The sequence below is a fragment of the Triticum dicoccoides genome, chromosome 3B, assembly GCF_002162155.2.
Source record: "Triticum dicoccoides isolate Atlit2015 ecotype Zavitan chromosome 3B, WEW_v2.0, whole genome shotgun sequence".
NCBI classification, from domain to species: domain Eukaryota; kingdom Viridiplantae; phylum Streptophyta; class Magnoliopsida; order Poales; family Poaceae; genus Triticum; species Triticum dicoccoides.
In genome coordinates this window covers 432,834,629-432,856,675 of record NC_041385.1, presented here as the reverse complement: position 1 = coordinate 432,856,675, position 22,047 = coordinate 432,834,629, and the positions used below count along the sequence as shown (strand labels likewise).

At 47.8% G+C, this 22,047-nt stretch overlaps 2 protein-coding genes across 5 annotated transcripts; both read left to right on the top strand.

Moving 5' to 3' along the window:
* Positions 1-2,788: 2,788 nt before the first annotated feature.
* On the top strand, positions 2,789-5,888 carry LOC119281346 (proline-rich receptor-like protein kinase PERK8). Its single transcript, XM_037561874.1, has 7 exons — positions 2,789-3,824; positions 3,907-4,380; positions 4,474-4,544; positions 4,640-4,716; positions 4,880-5,027; positions 5,128-5,289; positions 5,360-5,888. Exons 1-7 carry the CDS (start codon positions 2,885-2,887, stop codon positions 5,582-5,584), a joined length of 2,097 nt encoding a protein of 698 aa, XP_037417771.1. The 5' UTR covers positions 2,789-2,884; the 3' UTR covers positions 5,585-5,888.
* An 11,483-nt stretch (positions 5,889-17,371) lies between these two features.
* On the top strand, positions 17,372-20,393 carry LOC119276358 (TATA-box-binding protein 1-like). Of its 4 annotated transcripts, XR_005136564.1 has the most exons (5): positions 17,373-17,760; positions 18,157-18,267; positions 18,420-18,463; positions 19,276-19,360; positions 20,164-20,393. XR_005136564.1 is itself a non-coding variant. In XM_037557407.1 (4 exons), exons 1-4 carry the CDS (start codon positions 17,673-17,675, stop codon positions 19,319-19,321), a joined length of 294 nt encoding a protein of 97 aa, XP_037413304.1. In that variant the 5' UTR covers positions 17,372-17,672; the 3' UTR covers positions 19,322-20,393. The 4 variants fall into 4 exon arrangements, 2 of the variants coding, with proteins under 2 accessions (XP_037413304.1, XP_037413305.1); XM_037557407.1 differs by having other exon boundaries at positions 17,372-17,760; positions 18,415-18,463; positions 19,276-20,393; XM_037557408.1 differs by lacking the exon at positions 19,276-19,360 and having other exon boundaries at positions 18,415-18,463.
* Positions 20,394-22,047: the final 1,654 nt, after the last annotated feature.

Below are 22,047 nucleotides of genomic sequence, written 5' to 3'. Positions count from 1 at the left end.
TTTCGTTGGTATCAAATATTCTATGCTTTTAATAGAGTTTTCCCAGTGAAAAACCCATAAAACAAAGGCCGGACGTAAAGCAACGTGCGTTCGGTATCCAAACTCGTTCAAATTTTGCATGGGGAACCCTGGGCATGCCCAAGCGCTGGCAAAATTTGGTGTCATTTCATGCTTGCAACTAAACACACCGTGCACAACCTGCTACGTTCGGGTAGGACGGAAAGGCAAGTCCTGAACACTTTTTTGTCACCTCCTTAGATGCACCCAATTTTTTTCCACACATTGGCATTACAATGAGCAGCATGCATGCCAAGTTTCGTTGGCATCAGACATTCGATGTTTGTTCTGGAGTTTTCCCGGTGAAAACCCTAAAACACATGTCGGACATGACACAACATGTGTTCTGGAAAGGCAAGTCTTGAACCACTTTTTCACCTCCTCCGAACGCACCCAATTTTTTTTCACACATTGGCATTACCATGGGCAGCATGCTTGCCAAGTTTCGTTGGTTTCAGACACTCTATGCTTTTTCTAAGGTATTCCCGGTGAAAAAACCTAAAACACAGGTCGGACATGACGCAACGTGTGTTTGGCGTCCGAATTAATTTAAATTTTCCATGGCGGGACAACCTTGGGCATGCCCAACCGCTGGCTAAATTTGGTGTCGTTTCATGCTTGCAACCAAACACACCGTGTAGAACATGGTACGTTTGGGTCGGCCAGAAGAGCAAGTCTCGAACCATTTTGTGAATAGCTAACGTGAACAGGCTTTGGCTTTGGTTTTGTAAATGTTTGCCTTCTCCAAAAAAATGTTCGCAATTTCAAAAAATGTTATCATTTGCAATCTTGTTCCTTTTATGATTTCCAAAAACATTTACATTTTTCACAAATTGTTCTAGTTCTTTTGGAAATATCACAATTTTCTAAATGACTATGTTTCTAAAAATATTTAATTTTTCCAATAAGAAAATGAGGTCCGAAATTTTAAAAATATATGTCACGGCTTATGGTTCATATAGACTGAGCTATCTTTTTGAACACCAAATCTTAGTATAGTGGCTAGTGACATGTTTGGCTGGTGCGATGTGTTGGAATTTTGCTAGTAGGCTTTTGGCTCAAAGCCCAACTAAAATTTTAAAATTCTCTTGGCCCATTCATGCACACATGTGAGTGGTGTGAGTGAGACTAATGTTTAGTCCCACCCCGGAAGTTGAGAGGGAGTTACATCTCTTTATAAGGTGAGCTTTTCTACCACTTGTATGAGCATGAGAAGAGGAGACCTACACGCGCGCTCCTCCTCGCTCGTCACGACGCGCCGCGGGTTACGGGATTGAGCCGAGCCGAGGACAGAGCTATGCACGTTGTCTATATTTTTGCTGCTCGGGAAAAATTAATGAACGCGTTAATTACTGAACCGTTTCCGCTTCTTTTGGATCGTGACTCGGACGTGGGGTTTACTCCCAAACCTACCTGGCCCGCACTATATAGTCACTCTACCCTACCCGCCCCCACTTCGTATGGTTTCGCACCATCGTTCCAGATAATTGCACCGCCACGCAAGTATTCTCCATCCCTCCTTCCGGCGTGCACCGCGAGAAGGGACAACAGGCCTCCGGAACCCCGCCACTCGTGATCCTGTACGGGTGAGGGACGATCAGGTTTTTGGGGAACGCACTCGCGCGACTGCTGGCACCGACGACTTCGCCAACGACGACTTCTTCCCCAACCTCGGCAATCTCATCCTCAACGACATGCCCGAAAACATCAATGCCGGCGGTGCTGCTCCCGCTGCACCGTATGTGATTCTATTCTTCTTGTTCGAGATATTGGTAGAATTCATGTTTCTAGTATGTACTCTAGATGTGATCTGTTCATCTACTATGCTAGTTCGCAACATTAGTTTAATCTCTGCTAGTGCTGTCATGATTTATCTTCTGTTTATTCGGATTAAAACTCGTAATAATTTGCTCATATTTTCAACAAGATGTCCCTGGTTCGATCTCTATTGCACACTTTGGTTCATCTTAATTTTGAAGCTCATGTTTTAAATTTTGCCGTTGGAAATTTCGATCCCTCGTTCATCTTAGTTTCATATAAGGGTTCGCTCTGGAAATGTAACATGGCAGATTGTAGTCACAGTGGCTAGCACAGCACGCACGTAAACTCGGAGGTATGTGTTTGATTTTCATCGCCATCCTTTTTTCTTGCTATTTTTCTCCCAGTGCCGCGACCTTTAGCTTCTTAAAGATTAGCGCGATTTTTCTTCCAGTGAAGGCGGTGCACCCTCAAATGGGCCGTGCATGCGCAAAACGACTACTTCTTGCCAATACGAACACCTCAATGTACTTTGAAAAAAAGACCATCCTATCTTTTATTATAAAGAGGTATGAAGTAAAATCTGAACCATCGAAATGTTTAGGGGGTGTACCGAAGCAGAAGTGTTATTTGGTATGATGCACTTTTTGGCTCTAAACCATACACAGCCGAACTTCCAGAGTTTAGCAGTTAGCTCCAGTAAACAATGAGGTTGGCGCAATGGCCGCCCTCATTTCTCGCCCCCTTGCAGAAGGTGCTCTGTTCCTCCACCCATCCAAGAAAAGCACCAGAAAAACGAAACACACAAAAGAATCTGACCGAGGAAAACGAAGAAGGCGCAACGACATTACACCCCGCCCGTCTTCCTCGCAAGGCGAGGCGCATTCCGTCGTCTCCATTGGCGCGCTGCCGACCACGCTGCTTCCACCTGCCGCCCGTCCCGCCGATGCCGTTCTGAGAGCCTGGCTGCCGACCACGCCGACGCACGGGATGCCATTGTTTCTTCTATAGGGTCTCTCGCGGAACGCGTCGGCATCGGCGACGACTCAGTTCAACGCGCGGCTTTACCATGCCGCGCGTTTTCGTGGAATCGGTCGAACACTTGGCCAATGCCCCCGCAGTTGGGGGCCCGCCGGCGCCCCCGCCGCAGCCTTCAGCCTCACCGCCGCCGCAGGCACGGCCATCGCCTCCGCCACCCACACCGCCACCTAAGTCCCCGCCCCCGTCCTCTCCACCTCCTGCGTCTTCCGGCAACAATCAGAGTCCGAATTTGCCTCCGGGGTCGCCTCCGCCGGAGAAGTCTCCTGTATCGTCCCCACCTCCTCCGGCTTCGCCTCCGCCCTCAACTCCGCCGGCAAGCCGGTCACCACCACCGTCTTCTCCCCCGCCATCGCCGCCTTCGCAACAATCTTCGCCGCCACCAGCGCAATCGACGCCACCGTCGCCTGGTGTATCAACTCGGCCATCGCCAGGGGCAACGACATCCCCGTCGCAGCAATCACCTCCGAAAGCGACGACCTCACCACCGGCGTCGCCATCACCATCTCAACCAAAGAACCCCGCACCAGCCACCCCAACCCCTTCACCTCCCCTGAATGCGGAGTCGGCCACGAAACCTCCCACCGGTGCAGGAACATCACCCCCACCGCTTGAAACGCCTGGGACGCCCACGTCGGTACCGGCCGCAGCAGGTCAGGTGCCGGCAGCTCCCGGAACACCTTCATCTTCCTCACTGTTGCCGCCTTCGGGCATTATGCCGGCCTCCGGGCGTCCTCCTGGCTCGTGGCAGAGCCCTCCCGGTCCGGCCGCCGCGAGGGCGAGCCCACCGTCCCTGGCACCTCCGGCGAGAGCCTTGGGTGAGAACCTGCCGATCGGGGTGATAGTTGGGGTCGCCGTGGCTGGGTTCCTCATGGCATTGGCGTCGCTTTTCATGGTGGCGTGCCTCAGCGACTGGGGGAAGAAGCGGCGTCCACCCATGCGCAAGAGAAGAACCATGGTCGTGCCGGCACGTGAGTCTTTCTCAGTTTCCACGAACAAGTTGATCGCCCGCTTACATCGGGCGCTGATACGTACGCTGGTGCATGCATGCAGCTGCGCCGGACTCGTACCCTCCGTCCAACGGGCCGGTAGCGCCGCCGAGCGACACGAACTCGTACGAGTTCACCGGGTACAAATCGTGCTTCACGTACGGCGAGCTGGTGGGGATCACGGGCGGGTTCTCGTCGGCGAACATGATCGGCGAAGGTGGGTTCGGGAAGGTGTACATGGGCGCGCTGGGCGACGGGCGGCGCGTGGCGGTGAAGCAGCTCAAGGTTGGAGGCGGGCAGGGGGAGAAGGAGTTCCGCGCCGAGGTGGACATCATCAGCCGCATCCACCACCGCCACCTGGTGACGCTGGTCGGGTACTGCGTCACCGAGAACCACCGCCTCCTCGTCTACGAGTTCGTCTCCAACAACACGCTCCAGCACCACCTGCACGGAGAAGGGCTTCCGGTGATGGACTGGCCGAAGCGGATGAAGATTGCGATCGGATCAGCCCGTGGATTGACCTACTTGCACGAAGACTGTAGGTGACACTTCGTTTGTCCGATCGTGCTGCTCCTTGTTCGTAGTTAACCTGTATTGCATTAATAATTCCTGTGAGATTGTTGCATGGCAGGCCATCCTAGGATCATACATCGGGATATCAAGTCAGCCAACATTCTCCTGGACAACGCCTTCGAGGCAAAGGTATATATTGCAGGCAGCACACAGCTGCTTCATCTTCCCTTCATGCATGTACTACTGACGATTGACGTCGATTTCATTTCTTGGCATCATAACAGGTTGCAGATTTCGGTCTCGCTAAGCTAACCAACGATTCTATGACTCATGTCTCCACGCGCGTCATGGGCACATTCGGGTAACCTCCTGCCTCATGCAGAACTTTGCATCTTTGCTGGTCTAGTTACTCATCTTGGGCCGGTATGGGCCTAGGTAGATTTCAAGCGCTCTGCTCTGCTCTGCTCTGTATTCTTTTGCTCACAAGAAACGCCTTGGCCTCAGAATGTCATGTTAACAAACAGGTACATGGCGCCAGAGTACGCATCAAGCGGGAAGCTGACGGACAGATCCGACGTCTTTTCGTTTGGGGTGGTGCTCTTGGAGCTTATCACTGGGCGGAAGCCCGTAGATTCGTCTCAACCCCTAGGAGAAGAAAGCTTAGTTGAATGGGTACGTACAATACATGTGGCGTGCGTCTGAACTTGGTGCAATTGATCATGCATGTTGTGGCGCCATTTGTGAAACCAATCTGTGTATTAATTCGTGGCAGGCTCGGCCTCTCCTGGTGGATGCGCTGGAGACGGACGACTTCAGGGAAATCGCCGACCCTGCCCTTGAGTGCAGGTACTCCAAGACCGAGATGCGGAGGATGGTGGAGGCGGCTGCCGCTTGCATTCGCCACTCTGTCACCAAGAGACCGAGGATGGTGCAGGTAGCGTCACTAACACCCATCGACCTTAGCTGCTAGTTAGTGAGATAAAATACGTGTTGCGTCGAACTAGGTGTGGCGATCGCTGGACGTGGACGGCGGCTCGACGGACCTGACCAACGGCGTCAAGCTCGGGCACAGCACCGCGTACGACTCAGGGCAGTACTCGGCGGACATCGAGCTCTTCCGGCGGATGGGGTTCGAGGCCGACCTCGACACCGCGGAGTACGGCTTGTCCGACCAGGACGAGCTGCCGCCTGGTTCCGGGAGGCAACAACGGACAGCAGCTGGACGGTGAGACGAGAGACGAGACCTATCAAATCAATCAACGGACACCGCGGATCGCCGGCCAGCCGGTTAAATCCTCCTACAACGCTGCATCGAACGCCATAGCACGACGACGGCGGATTACGGAAGGCGGAGCAGAAGCTGGCGTGATCAAGCGTGCCGCGCTGCGCGCGAGCGCTTCATCTTGGGGACAGGTTGCTAAGCTTTGGTGTTTGTGTTGTTGTGTGCGCCTGTACCTTAATAGAACAAAGCTTGGCATTTGCGTATCCTAGAAAGGAAAAGAAGATTGGCATTTGCATCTCAACCTTCGTGATGACAACCTTCGCCGATATATACGCACATGTATGTTCGCCGTCGCAGATACCGAGTGTATTGCAGATTTCTCGGAAGTTCGTTCTAAAAAATGAGTACTCTAAACCGGTGTCTAGACCTAAACCAGTGTCAAACGATTTTCTAGAGCCGATGGTTTCCCGTACTTTTACCAAAGGAAAATGTTAAAAAACTGACATCAGATTTTAAGATTTCCCAGCAAACGCCGAGAATTATCATGCGAAAACTTTTTTTTTTCGAAACGGAGGCAAAAGATTTGCCCCATCCATTAAATAAGAGGAGAATAGAGTTTAGAGTTTTTACAAGCGCCCTTGCAAAACGGCATGGCAATTACTCTCGTACAACAATACGCCCTAGTTTCTTAGCACCTGCCGTAACCCATAGTTTTGCCTCGAGCACGATATTTTGGAGCAGGATAGGCGGCGGCGCACTCTTGTTGCGAAACACCCGCGCGTTTCTCTCGTTCCAAATAGTCCAAGAGACGAGCATGGTGAGGAAGGCCATCGCTCGTCTATTGGGGTTTCGCATGTCGGTCCTTCTATCCCACCATTGCATGAGGGAATCCTCAAGGTGCCAATTGGAGGTGTCCATGTGCACAAGACCAAACTTGTCGATGACCGATCGCCAGAGCCTAAGGGAGAAGCGGCACTTGACGAAGAGGTGGATGCCCGATTCTTGCTCACGTTTGCAAAGCGGGCAAAGCCCACAATTATCCCAACCACGCCGCTCCAACCGGTCGGCGGTCCAGTTTCGGTCTTGCAAGGTCAACCAGGCGAAGAATTTAACCTTAGGGGGGGGCCAAGCTCTCCAAACCATGTGGTGAATGGGCGAGTGCGTCAGGCCAAGGAATTGCGGCTTATATGCTGTGGCCGCCGAGTACTGCCCATCATCAGCATGTTTCCAAACAATGTCGTCCTCAACGTGATCGTCAAGATGGAAGTCATGCACAAGAGCCCAAAGCGAGAAAAGTTCCCGGATGTGTGCGACGGAGACAATAGTGTCATGCTTGATGTGGGTCATCCAAGCGTTCCCTCGAAGGGCCTGACGAAGCGTCGATCTCTTCCTTTTTGAGGCTTGAAAAATAAGAGGGGCAATATCCTTAGGCTTGCGACCAAGCAACCACGGGGAGTCCCAGAACGGTGTTTTTGCACCATTGCCAACGATGATTGTGGTGGAGGCATAGAAGAAATCCATATCTTCCTCGGTGCACGGGTTGCCCAAGCCAACCCAAAGCTTGGTAGGCTCCTTCCATTCGTACCATGACCACCTTAGTCGCAAGGCCCGAGCAAACTTGTCGGTGTTGAGGATGCCCAGGCCTCCATAGATCGTAGGCCTGCAGACCATGTCCCAATTGACCTTACATTTTGCCCCGGTCGTCTTGTCCGACCCTGACCAGAGGAAGGCCCTCTCAATCTTGTTGATATTATGAACTGTGCCCTGTGGCACAATGAGAGATATGATGGAGAAGACCGCTTGAGAGGTGATGACCGATCTGACAAGGGTAGTGCGCCCAATAGTTGTGATGCTTTGTCCCTCCCAAGTTACTAATTTTCCGGCCGCCTTGTCTTCAAGATACTGGAAGTCGACCTTCCGAAGTTGTCGAACTGAGAGCGGGAGGCCCAAATATTGTTGGGGAACGTAGCAGAAATTCAAAATTTTCCTACGTGTCACCAAGATCTATCTATGGAGAAACCCGCTACGAGTAGAAGGAGAGTGCATCCACATACCCTTGTAGATCGCTAAGCGGAAGCGTTCAAGTGAACGGGGTTGATGGAGTCGTACTCGTCGTGATTCAAATCACCGATGATCAAGTGCCGAACGGACGACACCTCCGCGTTCAACACACGTACAGCTCGACGATGTCTCCCACGCCTTGATCCAGCAAGGAGAGAGGGAGAGGTTGAGGAAGACTCCATCCAGCAGCAGCACAACGGCGTGGTGGTGATGGAGGAGCGTGGCAATCCTGCAGGGCTTCGCCAAGCACCTACGGGAGAGGAGGAGGTGTCACGGGAGGGAGGGAGGCGCCAAGGGCTCAGGTATGGATGCCCTCCCTCCCCTCCACTATATATAGGGGCAAGGGAGAGGGGGGAGGCGCAGCCTTGCCCCTTACTCCAAGAAAGGGGTGCGGCCAAGAGGGGGGAGGAGTCCATCCTCCCCAAGGCACCTCGGAGGTGCCTTCCCCCTTGAGGACTCTTCCCTCTAGGGTTCCCTAGGCGCATGGGCCTCTTGGGGCTGGTGCCCTTGGCCCATGTAGGCCAAGGCGCACCCCCTACAGCCCATGTGGCCCCCCCGGGGCAGGTGGCCCCACCCGGTGGGCCCCCGGGACCCTTCCGGTGGTCCCGGTACAATACCGATGACCCCGAAACTTGTCCCGATGGCCGAAACAGGACTTCCTATATATAAATCTTTACCTCCGGACCATTCCGGAACTCCTCGTGATGTCCGGGATCTCATCCGGGACTCCGAACAACAATCGGTAACCACATACAAGCTTCCTTTATAACCCTAGCGTCATCGAACCTTAAGTGTGTAGACCCTACGGGTTCGGGAGACATGCAGACATGACCGAGACGTTCTCCGGTCAATAACCAACAGCGGGATCTGGATACCCATGTTGGCTCCCATATGTTCCACGATGATCTCATCGGATGAACCACGATGTCAAGGACTTAATCAATCCCGTATTCAATTCCCTTTGTCTAGCGGTATTTTACTTGCCCGAGATTCGATCGTCGGTATACCGATACCTTGTTCAATCTCGTTACCGGCAAGTCTCTTTACTCGTTCCGTAACACATCATCCCGTGATCAACCCCTTGGTCACATTGTGCACATTATGATGATGTCCTACCGAGTGGGCCCAGAGATACCTCTCCGTTTACACGGAGTGACAAATCCCAGTCTCGATCCGCATAAAACAATAGATACTTTCAGAGATACCTGTAGTGCACCTTTATAGTCACCCAGTTACGTTGTGACGTTTGATACACCCAAAGCACTCCTACGGTATCCAGGAGTTACACGATCTCATGGTCAAAGGAAGAGATACTTGACATTGGCAAAGCTCTAGCAAACGAACTACACGATCTTTGTGCTAGGCTTAGGATTGGGTCTTGTCCATCACATCATTCTCCTAATGATGTGATCCCGTTATCAACGACATCTAATGTCCATAGCCAGGAAACCATGACTATCTGTTGATCACAACGAGCTAGTCAACTAGAGGCTCACTAGGGACATATTGTGGTCTATGTATTCACACGTGTATCACGATTTCCGGATAATACAGTTATAGCATGAATAAAAGACTATTATCATGAACAAAGAAATATAATAATAACACTTTTATTATTGCCTCTAGGGCATATTTCCAATAGTCTCCCACTTGCACTAGAGTCAATAATCTAGTTCACATCGCCATGTGATTAACACTCACAGGTCACATCACCATGTGACTAATACCCAAGAGTTTACTAGAGTCAGTAGTCTAGTTCACATCACTATGTGATTAACACTCAATGAGTTTTATGTTTGATCATGTTGCTTGTGAGAGAGGTTTTAGTCAACGGGTCTGAACCTTTCAGATCCGTGTGTGTTTTACAAATCTCTATGTCATCTCCTAGATACAGCTACCACGCTCTATTTGGAGCTATTCCAAACAACTGTTCTACTTGGAGCTATCCTAAATTATTGCTCCATTATATGTATCCGGTCTCTCTACTCAGAGCTATCCGGATAGGTGTCAAGCTTGCATCGTCGTAACCTTTACGACGAACTCTTTTACCACCTCCATAATCGAGAAAATTCCTTAGTCCACTAGTTACTAAGGATAACTTTGACCGCTGTCCTGTGAGCCATTCTTGGATCACTCTTGTACCCCTTGACTGTCTCATGGCAAGGCACACTTCAGGTGCGATACACAGCATAGCATACTGAAGATCCTACGTCTTAAGCATAGGGGACGACCTTCGTCCTTTCTCTCTATTCTGCCGTGGTCGAGCTTTAAGTCTTAACTTCGTACCTTATAACTCAGGCAAGAACTCCTTCTTTGACTGGTCCATCTTGAACACCTTCAAGATCATGTCAAGGTATGTGCTCATTTGAAAGTATTATTAAGCATTTTGATCTATCCTTATAGATCTTGATGCTCAATGTTCAAGTAGCTTAATCCAGGCTTTCCATTGAAAAACACCTTTCAAATAACCCTATATGCTTTCTAGAAATTCTACATCATCTCTGATCATTAATATGTCAACAACATATACTCATCAGAAATTCTATAGTGCTCCCACTCACTTCTTTGGAAATACAAGTTTCTCATAAACTTTGTACAAACCCAAAATCTTTGATCATCATCAAAGCATACATTCCAACTCCGAGATGCTCACTCCAGTCCTTAGAAGGATCGCTGGAGCTAGCATACCTTTTAGCATCCTTAGGATCGACAAAACTTTTCTGATTGTATTGCATACAACCTTTCCTTACGAAAACTAGTAAGGAAACTTGTCTTGACATCCATCTGCCAGATTTCATAAATGCAGCTAATGCTAACATGATTCCGACGGACTTAAGCATCGCTACGGATGAGAAAATCTCATCGTAGTCAACTCCTTGAACTTGTGAAAAACTCTTCGCCACAAGTCGAGCCTCATAGACGGTGACATTACCATCCACGTCCGTCTTCTTCTTAAAGATCCATTTATCTTAATGGCTTGCCGATCATCGGGCAAGTCCACCAAAGTCCATGGATCCGTTCTCGGATTTTATGGCTCCTAACCATTTGTCGGAATTTGGGCCCACCATCGCTTCTCCATAGCTCGTAGGTTCATTGTTGTCTAGCAACATGATCTTCAAGACAGGATCACCGTACCACTTCGAAGTAGTACGTGTCCTTGTCATCCTACGAGGTTCGTTAGTGACTTGATCCGAAGTTTCATGATCACTATCATAAGCTTCTACTTCAATTGGTGTAGGTACCACAGGAACAACTTCCTGTGCCCTGCTACACACTAGTTGAAGAGACGGTTCAATAACCTCATCAAGTCTCCACCATCCTCCCACTCAACTCTTTCGAGAGAAACCTTTCCTCGAGAAAGGACCCGATTCAAGAGTCAATCCATATTGCTTTCGGATCTGAATTAGGAGGTATACCCAACTGTTTTGGGTGTCCTATGAAGATGCATTTTATCCGCTTTGGGTTCGAGCTTAATCCTGAAACTTTTTCACATAAGCGTCGCAGCCCCAAACCTTTAAGAAACGACAACTTAGGTTTCTCTAAACCATAATTCATACGGTGTCATCTCATCGGAATTACGTGGTGCCCTATTTAAAGTGAATGTGGTTGTCTCTAATGCCTAACCCATGAACGATAGTGGTAATTCGATAAGAGACATCATGGTACGCACCATATCCAATAGGGTGCAACTATGATGTTTGGACACACCATCACACTATGGTGTTCCAGGCGGTATTAATTGCGAAACAATTTCCACAATGTCTTAATTGTGTGCCAAAACTCGTAACTCAGATATTCATCTCTATGATCATATCATAGACATATTATCCTCTTGTCACAATGATCTTCTACTTCACTCTGAAATTACTTGAACCATTCAATAATTTAGACTTGTGTTTCATCAAGTAAATATTCTCAACATCTACTCGAATCATCTGTGAAGTAAGATCATAACGATATTCACTGCATGCCTCAGCACTCATTGGATTGGACACATCAAAATGTGTTACTTCCAACAAGTTGCTATCTTGTTCCATCTTACTGAAAACGAGGCTTTTCAGTCATCTTGCCCATGTGGTATGATTTGCATATCTCAAGTGATTCAAAATCAAGTGAGTTCAAACGGTCCATTTGCATGGAGTTTCTTCATGCGTATACACCAATAGACATGGTTCGCATGTCTCAAACTTTTCAAAAATGAGTGAGTCCAAAGATCCATCAACATGGAGCTTCTTCATGCATTTTTATACCAATATGACTTACATGGCAGTGCCACAAGTAAGTGGTACTATCATTACTATCTTATATCTTTTGGCATGAAAATGTGTATCCCTACGATCAAGATTCAATAAACCATTCCTGTTTAATACTAATCTTGATGGTAGAGGGAGCGTGCGATGTTTGATCACTTGGAAACACTTCCAACATATATCGTCAGCTCACCTTTAGCTAGTCTTCGTTTATTCCGTAGCTTTTATTTCGAGTTACTAACACTTAGCAACCGAACCGGTATCTAATACCCTGGTGCTACTAGGAGTACTAGTAAAGTACACATTAACATAATGTATATCCAATATACTTCTATCGACCTTGCCAGCCTTCTCATCTACCAAGTATCTAGGGTAATGCTGCTCCAGTGGTTGTTCCCCTTATTACAGAAGCACTTAGTCTCGGGTTTGGGTTCAACCTTGGGTTTCTTCATTGGTGCAGCAGCTGATTTGCCGTTTCATGAAGTATCCCTTCTTTCCCTTGCCCTTCTTGAAACTAGTGGTGTCATCAACCATCAACAATTGATGCTCCTTCTTGATTTCTACTTTCGCGGTGTCAAACAACGCGAATATTTCAAGGATCATCATATCTATCCCTGATATGTTATAGTTCATCACGAAGCTCTAGCAGCTTGGTGGTAATGACTTCGGAGAAACTATCACTATTTCATCTGGAAGATCAACTCCCACTTGATTCAAGTGATTGTTGTACTCAGACAATCTGAGCACAGGCTCAACAATTGAGCTTCTCTCCTTAGTTTGCAGGCTAAGAAAATCGTCGGAGGTCTCATACCTCTTGACGTGGGCACGAGCCTGAAATCCCAATTTCAGCCCTCAAAACATCTCATATGTTTCGTGATGTTTCAAAAACATCTTTGGTGCCTCAACTCTAAACCGTTTAATTGAACTATCACGTAGTTATCAAAACGTGTGTGTCCGATGTTCACAACATCCACAAACGACGTTTGGGGTTCAGCACACTGAGCGGTGCATTAAGGACATAAGCTTTCTAGTGTCCGCATAATTGCTACTGTCAACTTTCAACTATATTTTCTCTAGGAACATATCTAAAACAGTAGAACTATAGCGTGAGCTACGACATAATTTGCAAAAGGTCTTTTGACTATGTTCAGGATAATTAAGTTCATCTTATGAACTCCCACTCAGATAGACATCCCTCTGGTCATCTAAGTGATTACATGATCCGAGTCAACTAGGCCGTGTCCGATCATCACGTGAGACGGACTAGTTAACGTCGGTGAACATCTTCATGTTGATCGTATCTACTATACGACTCATGCTCGACCTTTCGGTCTCCGTGTTCCGAGGCCATGTCTGCACATGCTAGGCTCGTCAAGTTAACCCTAAGTGTTTTCGCTGTGTAAAACTGTGTTACACCCGTTGTATGTGAACGTAAGAATCCATCACACCCGATCATCACGTGGTGCTTAGAAGCGACGAACTGTAGCAACGGTGCACAGTTAGGGGAGAACACTTCTTGAAATTTTGTAAGGGATCATCTTATTTACTACCGTCGTCCTAAGTAAACAAGATGCATAAACATGATAAACATCACATGCAATCAAATAGTGACATGATATGGCCAATATCATTTTGCTCCTTTTGATCTTCATCTTCGGGGCTCCATGATCATCATCGTCACCGGCATGACACCATGATCTCCATCATCATGATCTCCATCATCGTGTCTTCATGAAGTTGTCACGCCAACGACTACTTCTACTTCTATGGCTAACGCGTTTAGCAATAAAGTAAAGTAAGTTACATGGCGTTCTTCAATGACACGCAGGTCATACAAAAAATAAAGACAACTCCTATGGCTCCTGCCGGTTGTCATACTCATCGACATGCAAGTCGTGAATCCTATTACAAGAACATGATCAATCTCATACATCACATATCATTCATCACATTCTTCTTGGCCATATCACATCACATAGCATACCCTGCAAAAACAAGTTAGACGTCCTCTAATTGTTGTTGCATGTTTTACGTGGCTGCTATGGGTTTCTAGCAAGAACGTTTCTTACCTACGCAATACCACAACGTGATATGCCAATTGCTATTTACCCTTCATAAGGACCATTTTCATCGAATCCGTTCCGACTAAAGTGGGAGAGACTGGCACCCGCTAGCCACCTTATGCACCAAGTGCATGTCAATCGGTGGAACCTGTCTCACGTAAGAGTACGTGTAAGGTCGGTCCGGACCGCTTCATCCCACAATACCGTCGAAACAAGATTGGACTAGTAACGGTAAGCATATTGAACAACATCAACGCCCACAACTACTTTGTGTTCTACTCGTGCAAAGAATCTACGCAATAGACCTAGCTCATGATGCCACTGTTGGGGAACGTAGCAGAAATTCAAAATTTTCCTACGTGTCACCAAGATCTATCTATGGAGAAACCCGCTACGAGTAGAAGGAGAGTGCATCTACATACCCTTGTAGATCGCTAAGCGGAAGCGTTCAAGTGAACGGGGTTGATGGAGTCGTACTCGTCGTGATTCAAATCACCGATGATCAAGTGCCGAACGGACGACACCTCCGCGTTCAACACACGTACAGCTCGACGATGTCTCCCACGCCTTGATCCAGCAAGGAGAGAGGGAGAGGTTGAGGAAGACTCCATCCAGCAGCAGCACAACGGCGTGGTGGTGATGGAGGAGCGTGGCAATCCTGCAGGGCTTCGCCAAGCACCTACGGGAGAGGAGGAGGTGTCACGGGAGGGAGGGAGGCGCCAAGGGCTCAGGTATGGATGCCCTCCCTCCCCTCCACTATATATAGGGGCAAGGGAGAGGGGGGAGGCGCAGCCTTGCCCCTTACTCCAAGAAAGGGGTGCGGCCAAGAGGGGGGGAGGAGTCCATCCTCCCCAAGGCACCTCGGAGGTGCCTTCCCCCTTGAGGACTCTTCCCTCTAGGGTTCCCTAGGCGCATGGGCCTCTTGGGGCTGGTGCCCTTGGCCCATGTAGGCCAAGGCGCACCCCCTACAGCCCATGTGGCCCCCCCGGGGCAGGTGGCCCCACCCGGTGGGCCCCCGGGACCCTTCCGGTGGTCCCGGTACAATACCGATGACCCCGAAACTTGTCCCGATGGCCGAAACAGGACTTCCTATATATAAATCTTTACCTCCGGACCATTCCGGAACTCCTCGTGACGTCCGGGATCTCATCCGGGACTCCGAACAACAATCGGTAACCACATACAAGCTTCCTTTATAACCCTAACGTCATCGAACCTTAAGTGTGTAGACCCTACGGGTTCGGGAGACATGTAGACATGACCGAGACGTTCTCCGGTCAATAACCAACAACGGGATCTGGATACCCATGTTGGCTCCCATATGTTCCACGATGATCTCATCGGATGAACCACGATGTCAAGGACTTAATCAATCCCGTATTCAATTCCCTTTGTCTAGCGGTATTTTACTTGCCCGAGATTCGATCGTCGGTATACCGATACCTTGTTCAATCTCGTTACCGGCAAGTCTCTTTACTCGTTCCGTAACACATCATCCCGTGATCAACCCCTTGGTCACATTGTGCACATTATGATGATGTCCTACCGAGTGGGCCCAGAGATACCTCTCCGTTTACACGGAGTGACAAATCCCAGTCTCGATCCGCATAAAACAATAGATACTTTCGGAGATACCTGTAGTGGACCTTTATAGTCACCCAGTTACGTTGTGACGTTTGATACACCCAAAGCACTCCTACGGTATCCAGGAGTTACACGATCTCATGGTCAAAGGAAGAGATACTTGACATTGGCAAAGCTCTAGCAAATGAACTACACGATCTTTGTGCTAGGCTTAGGATTGGGTCTTGTCCATCACATCATTCTCCTAATGATGTGATCCCGTTATCAACGACATCTAATGTCCATAGCCAGGAAACCATGACTATCTGTTGATCACAACGAGCTAGTCAACTAGAGGCTCACTAGGGACATATTGTGGTCTATGTATTCACACGTGTATTACGATTTCTGGATAATACAGTTATAGCATGAATAAAAGACTATTATCATGAACAAAGAAATATAATAATAACACTTTTATTATTGCCTCTAGGGCATATTTCCAACAAATATTTGATTGGGAAAGCGGCGCGGGTCGTCGGAATGCTACTCAGAATATGCTCCAGAGGAATGTGCTTGCATCGAATGGGCACAACCGAGCTCTTGCGGAAGTTGGTGCAGAGTCCTGTCACCTCGCTGAAACCCCTTAGGATGACTGAGAGGTTATCAATGTCCTGCTTGATTGGGGCCATGAAGATGGCCGCGTCGTCCGCATAGGGAGGTTATCATCATGACGCCGCGGCCGCGGATCCTATGGATGATGCCCTTGTGAGTTGCGATGTCGAGGATATGTTGAAGGGGGTCAATTGAGAGGACAAACAGTAGAGGTGAAATTGGGTCCCCTTGACGAAACCCGCGGCCGTGCTTGATCGGGGGGCCCGGAAGCCCATTGAGGAGAACGCGCGAAGAGGAAGATGATAGTAGAGCGGCGATCCAATTGAGGAATTTATCATGCGAAAACTGATAAACCAATTATGTTGTTTGTAAGGATTTATCATGCTCTAAAGCAAAAATTGTCATGTAGTAAACCGGTAGAAAAATTGCCATGATGCGCGAGTAATCGTCACGCGTTCTATCGGGATCTGACGATTCTAAGGCCAACTCCAGCGCGCGACCCCATCCCGTCCAGCCCCGTCCGTTCGGGGCAAAACGGACAGACCCCACGGCCCAGCGCACGACACCATGGACCCATCTTGTCCCTTTTGTGTTCGGCCCGACCCTTTTCGAGCGCAAACATGCGCCCGATTTGGGTCCAGGCGGACAACAAACGGACGCGCCGCTCGTCCGCATCGGGGCCGCGTGGCAGGCGGCCACCTACCTCCCACCACCCAACATAAATGCGCACGCGCGGTCGGCCCCACCTGTCATCCGCCCAGGGGCGTGGTAGGCATCCTTCTTAAATGGGAAGCCGTGGACCGGTCGCAGTCCACGCTCCCACTCCAGCCGCCGCGGCCTCCTCGAAACCCGACACCCAAACCCAAACCCTAGCTCTTCCTTCCCCTTCCTCGAGCTCGCCGGCCACCGACAACCATGGTGTGGTGGAACACCGGCCGCAAGGGGGCGCACGACCACAAGGCTGGCTCGTCCTCGGGCCGCCGCCGCGGAGGCGTCAAAGTAGAGCCCGCATCACCCTCACAGAGGGTCCCCGCGCCTGCCCCATTCACCATCGGCCCTACGGCCGGCGACGAGCGCGACCGGGAGTACATCCACGCAGATCACTACAACAAGAACCCTCCTCTAGCAACATATATGTACCAACGAAATGATAAGATGTGTTGTTTGTTTAAACGAACCTCCCACTTTTCCCACTTGGATGTATAACCTCCCCGTTCGCAGAAAAAAAGCGCTAACCTCCCTGTAGCCACCTCCACACAAATGTACCGTAGAAAAAGGAAACACACTACTATTTCGTTTTTCTATACACATCGTCTCTCCCTCCCCAATTCCTCCATGGCCACTGGGTTGTCGCCGCCACATCTGATTCCGGATAGCTCCGGTGACCGCTGCTCGCCGGCCCAGCGCGCTCTCGGTGCTCACCTCCCATCTTCCACCGTGTCCATGTCCTTCATGCCCCTGGACGAGCCCCCGCAGCAACCCTAGGCACCACGGGTCGCCGTAGCGGATCCAGCGCCTCCTCTGTTTTTAGTCTCACTACCCCATGTATCCTCACGCGCTGTTACCAGCTCGGGCACGAAGGTGCTGCTCCACCTCGGCTACCTCTACTCTGATCCGACACCGACGATTCAGTAAGGCACTCCTTGGATCTGCTCTTACCCTCTCATGTGCGTTTTGTGCCATGGCCATCGTGCCATACTGCCATGGTTGATTCTTTGCCGGAAACAGATGATACAGCTAGTGGGCGTTTCCAACTACTAGATCTAGATGTTTTTCGTTTCCTTACCTCAGTTCAAAGTATTGAGATCTGGTCTTTTTTTGCATGATGACTCAGGAATATTGTGTTGACAGTTAATCTGGACTACAGGCTGGATCTGATTTTTTTTTGCCTTACATGCCTGTGATGCAGAGAATACAACCAGCTACTAATGCTTTTCCCCTTTTGTTTTTGAACCTAAAACATGCATTGAACCTATGATGAATTCAAGACTCCATCATCTCTGTTCTTTGACAGCGTTTTGCTGCAGTTATTATGAGGATAAAGGAGCCGGAAACGACATCAGTGATATTTGCTTCAGGAAAGATGGCATGCACAGAAGGAAAGAGTGAAGAACACTCTCAAGCTTACTGTCAGGAAGGTAAAACCGAATGGTCATATTATTGTTTTTGTTAAATATGCTTAGGAACATTGAATGTTTGAACACGCAGGCAGAAAATGTTCATTTGTCCTATTTCCAGCCTTTTCTGAATTGCAATATAACATTTCCTATCTACTTATTTGTTAGTGCAGTATGCAGAGTTGCCCAAAAGCTTGGCTTCACAACTACATTTTAGGTAGTGCTTCTTATCACTTGCATTTTAGGTTATAACACATTTTGGATTACCTTGTTTGCTCAGTTTATTTGTATGGAATTGTTACAAGTTTCTATTTTCTCGGTAAACAAGTGAATTAAGAAAGTGAATCATGTTTAACAAATGTTGGTATATACAAGTACGCTGACACTATTTAGTCTGCATGAAATGTTGTGGTCTTCAAAATTGTGTTAGAATAATATTTAGATTAGGAGTACATGTTGGTTTAACTAGCTAATGGATTTTGTATCTAGTTAGGGGCTGTTCGGTAATCCTCCCGCTCCGTGAAATCTGAGGATCTGTGGAGCGCCTCCTTCCCCACTCCCCGATTTTGAACTGCCGCTCCTCCAGCTCCGGGAGCGGAGTTGTGGAGGGGAGGGAATCCGAACAGGACTTTAGTCTAGGTTCATCAGTTAGTTTTCCAGCATGCCCGTTTTGCATGTTGTAACTTGTAAGCATGTGTGTGCTTATAGGTGAGTCCTAGTCCGTATAGGACGGAGTTTGCATAGCTAGCTGCCGATATGCTGTACTAGTACGTATTGGAGTTAGTGTGCCTTACCACTTTAGGAAAAGGGTGTTCGAGTCCGAGTCATTTTAGATGCTCAGTCAGAGTAGGTTTAGGTTATTTTGGTCATTTAGCAGGTCATAGTTGTGGAACCAGGTCATGTAGAGTTTTTCCCTAACAAAATCAAGGTCACGGGAGAGTTTTTTTGAAAAAATAGAATAAAGAGTTTGATTCTGTGGGCAAAACCAAACGTAGATTACCAATTCCAATATGTATGCCGAATCTGCAGGTTACAGAAACCAGATATGATTCCAAATCGTTATTCTGGGTGCTAAAATCTAGAAAATCACAGTGCCAGTTGAATTTGCGATGAGGTATTTTTCTAATTGTCGTTATATATTGTTTCTTCACTAGTTCAAAGGGATTTTTTAATTTGTAATATCATTCCTTGAATATTTTTTATTATCTAGCATATGCTTCTCTTTTTTTCCCACCTAGTTTTCACAAGAGAACACTTTTCTTGCATCTGAAAATGGCCATACATCTTCTGTGAGACAAGACTCTGTGCGGTTAGATTAGGTAAAACAATTCATCAACTACTGTATGCTTGCCTTATGTTCCCTACTTCCTATTAAAAACCTCTGTTTCTATTAACATGGTGAAAATTAATAGTGGAATGAACTGAGTTGGTTCACTTTAAGCTAAAATAACTATTTATATCTATAGATGTCATTCCTGTAGATCTAACTAGTCTGGATTTTGAGCTAGGACATATCCAACTATATGTTTTCACTCATGCTACATTGCTGACCAGTCACGTTAATTTACTTGATATCAATTAGCTATGCATTTTAGTATTGAAATGTGAGATGATGCCTAATGAAGTTTTTCTCAACAGAGTAGATTGCTATTTCAGACTAAAAATCTATACAAGAATGTTGCTCTTGTTACATTCCAAAGTATCGACCAAGAATATAAAGCTAAAGTTGACGGTGTTAAAAGCTTGGTATTGCAAGTTAATGCTACATTAGCAGAATCTGATAAGTTGATGCAATCACTAAAAAATCAAAATTATTTGTCATACCGCAAGATTAATTACCATATTGCCTTAAACTTTTTGTATGCTCCTCCTCTCAGTTTTACCACCTTGTTAGATCTCATTTCTTTGTTGTTGTAGATTGCCAAGATAAATTGTTGATGCATGGGTCGGATGTTGATTGCAAGCTCACGGATGGGGATGCTACTAGATAGTTTCACATTATGTTTTATAATGCCATTTTCATGGTCAATGTTTCCACTTTCAAACATTATGTTTCAGAATGGTTGAGTTGTTCGGTGTAATCTTTGTATTGTGTTCTTTGTAATACAACCAAGTTAATTTAATATATGAGGCATTTATTATTATTATATCGTGTCTCCTATGCACCATCGACATTCACCTTATATCTATGAATGGTGATATATATAATACCATGAATTATTCATGCAATGTAGCAAACTTTCTAGGCATTGCAATAATCGTTTTGGACAGGGTAGTCACCAACACATGTGATGTGTTGTTAGGATCTAATTCTATATGTTGCTATCTTACAACGCTTATTCATGCGTGTACCAACGTATGCATATACGTTGTAGACTCTTGCAACGCCACCTACGGCAACGGATATTAATCCGTTGGAGTAGACGTTAGCAACGCCTATATGGACATAAGACAACACATCAATGCGTTGCTGTAGGGGGGTTCTTGCTGTAGTGGATGTTGCCGTCGTTATTGGGAGATGAGGACGCCACTCCCTTGGAGCGACGTTCACCTCCCCAATACCTGGCATCTGTCCGCGGACCGGGTGCCGAACCCGCTGGTCCCGACGAGCGGCCGTGCGCGCCGCGAGGAGATCGAACGACGCCGCCGCCTCCTGCCAGACGACCTCTACTACGACCCCAGGTACGCCGCCGACTCCGACCTCTGGGTCACGTGGTTTCAGGTCGAGCACAACACGCGACGCGCGTCCTTCTTTGCCGACACCTCATCGGGGCCGCAACGGCCATGTGAACACCGCGCATGCTCCGTGCCCTCCTCACGTGCGCGGGCGTACGCGGGTGCGCGGCATCATGCCGACGCCATCGGCGTCGCCTTCGCCACCACTGATGCCTACTACACAACCTTCTTCTTGTAGACGTTGTTGGGCCTGCAAGTGCACAGATTTGTAGGAAAGTAGCAAATTTCCCTCAAGTGGATGACCTAAGGTTTATCAATCCGTAGGAGGTGTAGGATGAAGATGGTCTCTCTCAAACAACCCTGCAACCAAATAACAAAGAGTCTCCTGTGTCCCCAACACACCCAATACAATGGTAAATTGTATAGGTGCACTAGTTCGGCGAAGAGATTGTGATACAAGTGCAATATGGATAGTAGATAAAGGTATTTGTAATCTGAAATAATAAAAACAACAAGGTAACTAATGATAAACGTGAGCGTAAATGGTATTGCAATGATAGGAAACAAGGCATAGGCTTCATACTTTCACTAGTACAAGTTCTCTCAACAATAATAACATAGATAGATCATATAACAATCCCTCAACATGCAACAAAGAGTCACTCCAAAGCAACTAATAGCGGAGAACAAACGAAGAGATTATGGTAGGGTACGAAACCACCTCAAAGTTATCCTTTCTGTTCTATCTATTCAAGAGTTCATAGTAAAATAACATAAAGCTATTCTTTCCGCACAATCCATCATAGAGTTCATACTAAAATAACACCTTAAGACACAAATCAACCAAAACCCTAATGTCACCTAGATACTCCATTGTCACCTCAAGTATCCGTGGGCATGATTATACGATATGCATCACACAATCTTAGATTCATCTATTCAACCAACACAAAGTACTTCAAAGAGTGCCCCAAAGTCTCTACCGGAGAATCAAGAAAACGTGTGCCAACCCCTATGCATAGGTTCGTGGGCGGAACCCGCAAGTTGGTCACCAAAACATACATCAAGTGGCACGTGATATCCCATTGTCACCACAGATAAACACGGCAAGACATACATCAAGTG